Genomic DNA, 7,523 nt, shown 5'->3' with positions numbered 1-7,523 from the left:
AGGTTGAGTACCGTGTCGGTGGGCACTAGATTGTCTAGGTTGAGTACCGTGTCGGTGGGCACTAGATTGTCTAGGTTGAGTACCGTGTCGGTGGGCACTAGATTGTCTAGGTTGAGTACCGTGTCGGTGGGCACTAGATTGTCTAGGTTGAGTACCGTGTCGGTGGGCACTAGATTGTCTAGGTTGAGTACCGTGTCGGTGGGCACTAGGTTGAGTACCGTGTCGGTGGGCACTAGGTTGAGTACCGTGTCGGTGGGCACTAGATTGAGTACCATATTGGTGGGTGCTAGATTGTCTAGGTTGAGTACCGTGTCGGTGGGCACTAGATTGTCTAGGTTGAGTACCGTGTCGGTGGGTGCTAGATTGTCTAGATTGAGTACCCTGTTGGTGGGTGCTACTAATCACATGCTCTTTAGTACGTTTTTCTGGAATTTTTATCTGAAAACCAAACTTAGTTGCAAGTTTCAGTAAAACTTACCAATGCAATGATGTAAATGCTAATGGTATAAGTACCGATGTTAAATACATGATTAGATAATAGGTATTTTTTGGTAAAGTTTCATGTAATCTTGCCATAAAGGTATTATATTTTATTTGTTGCTTAACACACTTCATGTATTTAGATAGTTTTTGTAATTATATTTCAAGGCTAGGCTGTGAAGACTTCACCGATCCACCTACGAAGCCCAACCCTCACAAAGGTGCCTTATGCTCCTTATTTTTTCCTGATGAAGCTGTGTATGGGAACCATCCAAGGTTTAAGTAGGTATATTCAGAAAACACAAACACACACACAGTAATAATAATAAACATAAAATTACAAAATAAAAATTAAACATTGTGTGTCAGTAAAACTTGACAGCAATCACAAAATGATGAAGAGAAAATATCTTAAAATATAATCCAATAATTTGCAAAGACAAAATGTAATGGTGGTGGTGGTAAAAAAAACCTATTTTGTTGTGGTTATGAGTGATATATAATGGCGTACCAGCATTGAGGATAGTCTGTATCTTCAATTATACACTGATGCAGGTAAGAATCTGTTGTGCAAAAACAGATAAGAACATTTGAAACTATTAAAGGGCCTGGTTCAGATGTTTGAACCATTGATGTCCTGAACCAAACTACACATTCACTGTCTGCATCTGATTATGGGGAGGACATTATTCAGTAATAAATGATAAACAACCCAACCACAGGTAAACCAAAATAATTCAGAATACCAATAGCAGAGAAATAATGTATAATACATGAAAAGTAAAATAAATAAATAAAAGGGATTATGTTCCCTAACCGTATGTAATCAGAAACAACCCATCCTCCTCCCTAGAACATAAAGTGAAAAGAAAGGTGTCAAAAAGCACCATGTAACGTATCATAGGGAAAAAACAGATTAAAACATTATATATTTAAGAAAAGTTTTAGACGGTATGGACAGACTGAAGCAACCTTGCATTAGAATAAATAATATACGAAGATAAGCAGAGAATAAGATTGTACCTGTTCTTAAGAAGTAACTGTAAAAATAACACCAGGCTGGAAGATAGTCATGTGATAACATGTAAAAACAGGTGAAAATCACATTTTATTGAGTTTAATGTTATATTTATTGAAAAATAATCAGTAAATTTTAATTATAGTGGGAATGTTATAGCTGTTAAACTTGAGTTTTTAAGTTAACAGTTTGACATAGAATAAACAATATTCAGATTTATTACAAACAAGCATAAATCTTTACAGTTGCAAAATTATTACTCCTTTGATTTAGGTATCGGGGATTACACTTAATGTAATTAAGATCATATAAGTTCAGATTGCCATTAGTAAATGAGATAATCGAGTTAAGAAAATAAGTTTTGGTCATTTCAAGTTCCAGTTCCACAGGGTAAATGTTACTTCAAAACATGGATGTTGAAAGAATTACCTTTCTAAACACTTAGCCACATTAACCACTAGCTTTCTAAACACTTAGCCACGGTAACCACTAGCTTTCTAAACACTTAGCCACGTTAAACACTAGCTTTCTAAACACTTAGCCACGGTAACCACTAGCTTTCTAAACACTTAGCCACGTTAAACACTAGCTTTCTAAACACTTAGCCACGTTAAACACTAGCTTTCTAAACACTTAGCCACCTCAACCACTAGCTTTCTAAACACTTAGCCACGTTAACCACTAGCTTTCTAAACACTTAGCCACGTTAACCACTAGCTTTCTAAACACTTAGCCACGTTAACCACTAGCTTTCTAAACACTTAGCCACGTTAACCACTAGCTTTCTAAATGTACAACTTTTATCTAAACTGAATAAAGTATATAAAAGGAATGTGTAAACTTTTTTTAATATTTTTCAAATCATCTTTGAATATTTTATTATATACTAGTGAAAGTACCCGGCTTCACTTGGGCTATTAGGTTGATAGTGTGTGTATTCTGAATCCATTTTAGAATAGAAGTATAACCTCTATACTTTTGTTGCTAAGCAACATGGCATAAAAGGCATTGTAGGAATGCATTCTTAACAAAATGCACTGGCTTTTCTATATATTAGAAGTTGTTATATAAGGAATCACTTCTCTTTTATGTGGCTTTTTGCTAGCTTCCCTCATTAAAAAGATGCTCGCATGCAAGTGGATAAGATAAGTAATAATACCCAGGTGGAAATCTTCAGGATGCACTTAGTATAGATGCAAAATTTCTGGTTTCTAGGTTCTTTCCTCTTGGAGCTATGGGGGTCACACAGACATACGTGCGCACACACACACACACACACACACACACACACACACACACACACACACATGTGTCTGTCTGTCTATGATTTCTATTTGTAATATAAGGAACCACACAGAAAAGAAGTGGTTCCTTATATTACATGGGTATTATTACTTATCCATATGCACACCATCAGGGTCCACTTAGTATGGGTGCAAAATTTGAGGTTTTTATGTTCTTTGCTCTTGGAGCTACGATGATCACACATACACAGGCACGCATGTGTGCAAGCATGCACCCACATACACAGACATGCATGTCTGTCTGTCTATGATTTCTGTTTGTAATATAAGGAACCACTTCTTTTCTGTGCAGTTTTTGCTAACTTGCCTCATAAAAAAAGATGTGCACACAAGTGGATAAGTAATAATACCCAGGTGCATACCTTCAGGATCAACTTAGTATGTGTGCAAAATTTCATGTTTCTAGGTTCTTTCCCCTAGGAGCTATGGCAGTCACACACAGACCCACAGACATGCCCTTTTATTATTATAGATTTTAACTATAATTCTAAGTTTTTTTTTTGCTACAAATTTATTTTTATAAGGTAGAATTATAAAAACATTATAATATATAATGATAATAATAATATATAAAGGTGACACAGAATACGACAGTTTGATATGTAAACTCGTTTTATTTAACTGTCAATTTTCTTTTTCAAGAACTCTTGCTCGTAACATCAGGGAGCGGCGAGGAAAGAAAGTGATAATCAATATACCCAGTATGTATAACCTGTTTTTTACAGAAACTACTAATTATTGTTGTTTATCAATATACCCAGTATGTATAACCTGATTTTTACAGAAACTACTTCTAATTGTTGTTTATCAATATACCTAGTGTGTATAACCTGTTTTTTACAGAAACTACTTCTTGTCAATATACCTAGTGTGTATAACCTGTTTTTTACAGAAACTACTACTTATCAATATACCCAGTGTGTATAACCTGTTTTTTACACAAACTACTACTTATTGTTGTTTATCAATATACCCAGTATGTATAACCTGATTTTTACAGAAACTACTTCTAATTGTTGTTTATCAATATACCTAGTCTGTATAACCTGTTTTTTATAGAAACTACTTCTTGTCAATATACCCAGTGTGTATAACCTGTTTTTTACAGAAACTACTACTTATCAATATACCCAGTGTGTATAACCTGTTTTTTACACAAACTACTACTTATCAATATACGCAGTGTGTATAACCTGTTTTTTACAGAAACTACTTCTTGTCAATATACCCAGTATGTATAACCTGTTTTTTACAGAAACTACTACTACTTGTTGTTTATCAATATACCCAGTGTGTATAACCTGTTTTTTACAGAAACTACTTCTTATCAATATACCTAGTGTGTATAACCTGTTTTTTACAGAAACTACTTCTTGTCAATATACGTAGTGTGTATAACCTGTTTTTTACACAAACTACTTCTTATCAATATACCTAGTGTGTATAACCTGTTTTTTACACAAACTACTTCTTATCAATATACCCAATGTGTATAACCTGTTTTTTACACAAACTACTTGTTGTTTAAGTAAAACTGATTATTTGGCTTTAATGTAGTGCTATATGAATGAATTGAATTTCAAACTAGGCTAGGAGAATAGAAATGTGAAATATAGCTGAAAATAAAAACTTTCTCAAGTCAAACAATTTTATCAATACACATTAATAACAGAAAGTTGTAAAAACCATAATATAATTTTAGAAAAGATTAAACAAAATGGATTCGTATAATAAAATAGCAAAAATACCGAACAAAAATCAGTTAAAATGTACATATTTTTCGTTATTTGTATTGAAATGTTTATATTTTGATGGCAGTGATAATGAAAGTTGCCAAGATAACATTTATGTCTATAGAATAAGAAGAACAAGTACTAACAGACATAACTGTAATTTTACATGTTTCTTTACATAATCAATTGTGGTGTTTTCTTCAGCATTATAGATATCTGGGGCTTTTTATCTTCCAGTATATAAGGATGCTAACACACGATCCCCATTTGTGGAGGACCTAACCTCACTGGGAGATGATGGACAAGGAGCAAAGGCTGCTCTTCCTGATCACATCTACATGGATGCTATGGGGTTTGGCATGGGCTGCTGCTGTCTCCAGGTCACCTTTCAGGCTTGTAACATACGTGAATCTCGTGTTCTCTATGACCAATTGGCACCAATCTGCCCCATTATGGTGAGTTGGCTTCTTCTTTGTTAGTACATATTGATTTATAATAGATTACATTAAGAAGGTTCCTTGCCTGTTGTTGCAGGTAGTGTTGTGGTAGGTAAGCTGCTTGTTAGTCTATTATGATATATATTTTTTAATGATGTGTGATTATATTAATGGTGTGTTATTTTAGGTGATTATTGCATATTATACTAGGTAAGATTAGTTCACATTTTACTATAAAATCACTTGGTATAATGTATTATGTGACATCCTGAAATTGTTTTTTATTAATGTTTTTATTTAATGTTTTAAATTAATGGTGTGTTATTTTAGGTGATTATTGCATATTATACTAGGTAAGCTTAATTCACATTTTACTATAAAATCACTTGGTATAATGTATTATGTGACATCTTGAAGGTTTTTTTTTTATAGACTGATTTTACATGGTATATTTCTCAAAGGTAGAAACAAACAAACTATACTGGAAATTGTAAACAAGATAAAATACTTGTGTTATAAAGCCAGATCACTTTGTTCTTAAAGTGTGAACCCACTGGATCCTACTGTTTACACACAGCTGTTGTATCTTAATCATTTTAGAAGAAATAAACTCTGCAGATTACAATATTATAAATGGTTATCAAAAATTGCCTTTAATTTTCATTGAAAATTTGTAATTTATGATAAATGAAGTGTGAACCAGTATAATTAGTTTTTTTATTGTATTCCTCCAGATGGCTCTTAGTGCAGCATCCCCAGTTCAGCGTGGTTATCTGTCAGAACGGGATTGCAGGTGGGACATTGTATCAGCTTCAGTTGACGATCGAACAAACCAAGAACTTGGTTTTGAGGTCAGCTTTTGATATGTTTCTCTCTTTCTCACTGTTTTTTACATTTGGTTTCTTCTTATTGAAATGCTAACAAGTTTAGTAAAAGGTGAGAAAAGTACCATATCAGCTGAACTGGAATCAATATGTATATGTACATATGTTTTATCATTTCTGTCTGTGGTTTGAAATGCTGCTGTTTAAAAGCAAGTTGAACTTAGTTATTGAAAGATTATTATTATTTTTTTCTTATGATATACGATGTTTGAGCAGTTTCAAGCTCAGCTGATTACTCTGACCTTTTACATGTTCTAATAGTATGAAGTACTTGTTCATAACCTTGTAAAAAAAAAATTAAGTCAGTGTTGTTTATTTTGTGTTTTTTTTACTTTCTCAAGCCACTGGTAGATGACAGGTTTCGAATTAACAAATCTCGATATGACACCATAGATAGTTACTTGTCACCAGAGGGAGAGAAGTTTAATGACCTTGATGTAGTATATGACAGAGATGTGTACCAACAGCTGCGAGATGCTGGTATGTTTTAGTAATGTACAGTTAAATTAACAACAACTGGAAGATGCTGGTATGTTGTAACATACCAGCATCTCGCAGCTGTTGGTAAGTTTAACTGTACATTACTACAACATACCAGCATCTCGCAGCTGTTGGTAAGTTTAACTGTACATTACTTTAGTAATGTACAGTTAAATTCTGTGAAACAAAAAGTTGTTTAACAAAAGTAAAATCAGTTTCCACTCCTCAAGGATATGAAGAAACATTAGTTTGGAACTGAATTAAAAATTCTGATAGGAAGTTTGAGGGTTTTCAGGAGAGAAATTAATTAAAAAATGTATGTAAGTTGATTCCCGATTGCTAATCTTTACTTCGTGAAGGTGAGAAAGTTTGAGTGTAACATCACAACTCTTCATATTTCTGTAGGAATTGACCACCTGCTGGCCCAGCATGTTGCTCATCTGTTCATTCGTGATCCCATCTCTTTATTCTCTGAAAAGTTACATCTTAATAATGAAGAAGATACAGACCACTTTGAGGTTTGAAGTTTTTTAAGAAAAGGGCTTTATTTTCCTACTAAAAGATTACGTAGAGGAAAGTAAAATAACATACCTACCTGATGGTATTCCTTATCATTCCTTCTTATCAGTATTCCCAGCAGGTTAAAGATAAATATTATTTTTGAAGACTAACTTAGTAATGACCAGGTGAATCTTACTATTTGAGAGTAAAAATAACTATCCAGAAAATTAATTAGAAGTGAAATGTTTAAAGACCTTCTGAGAAGTTCAGAATAGATACTGTATGATTGGTAGTTCTAGTAGATACCATTGTAGTTGATAGTTGTTCTAGTAGATACTTTTGTGGTTGATAGTTGTTCTGATAGATACCGTTGTGGTTGATAGTTGTTCTGGTAGATACCGTTGTGGTTGGTAGCTGTTCTGGTAGATACCGTTGTGGTTGGTAGCTGTTCTGGTAGATACCGTTGTGGTTGGTAGCTGTTCTGGTAGATACCGTTGTGGTTGGTAGCTGTTCTGGTAGATACCGTTGTGGTTGGTAGCTGTTCTGGTAGATACCGTTGTGGTTGGTAGCTGTTCTGGTAGATACCGTTGTGGTTGGTAGCTGTTCTGGTAGATACCGTTGTGGTTGGTAGCTGTTCTGGTAGATACCGTTGTGGTTGGTAGCTGTTCTGGTAGATACCGTTGTGG

General features: G+C 34.0%; 1 protein-coding gene across 2 annotated transcripts in view; it reads left to right on the top strand.

The window, feature by feature from the left end:
* Positions 1-7,523, top strand: part of LOC106466937 (glutamate--cysteine ligase catalytic subunit-like) — a 31,898-nt gene that overhangs the window by 16,496 nt on the left and 7,879 nt on the right. For both annotated transcript variants that reach the window (XM_013927255.2, XM_022395035.1), the window contains 6 exons: positions 649-762; positions 3,445-3,503; positions 4,773-4,990; positions 5,707-5,823; positions 6,198-6,336; positions 6,742-6,854. In XM_013927255.2, the coding sequence (XP_013782709.1) occupies positions 649-762; positions 3,445-3,503; positions 4,773-4,990; positions 5,707-5,823; positions 6,198-6,336; positions 6,742-6,854 (760 nt within the window). The remainder of the gene's footprint in view (positions 1-648; positions 763-3,444; positions 3,504-4,772; positions 4,991-5,706; positions 5,824-6,197; positions 6,337-6,741; positions 6,855-7,523) is intronic.

Source organism: Limulus polyphemus, unplaced genomic scaffold, assembly GCF_000517525.1.
Source record: "Limulus polyphemus unplaced genomic scaffold, Limulus_polyphemus-2.1.2 Scaffold2431, whole genome shotgun sequence".
In the NCBI taxonomy this organism is placed as follows: domain Eukaryota; kingdom Metazoa; phylum Arthropoda; class Merostomata; order Xiphosura; family Limulidae; genus Limulus; species Limulus polyphemus.
The sequence above is the reverse complement of the archived record's forward strand: the minus strand, read 5'-3'. Positions and strand labels throughout refer to the sequence as shown.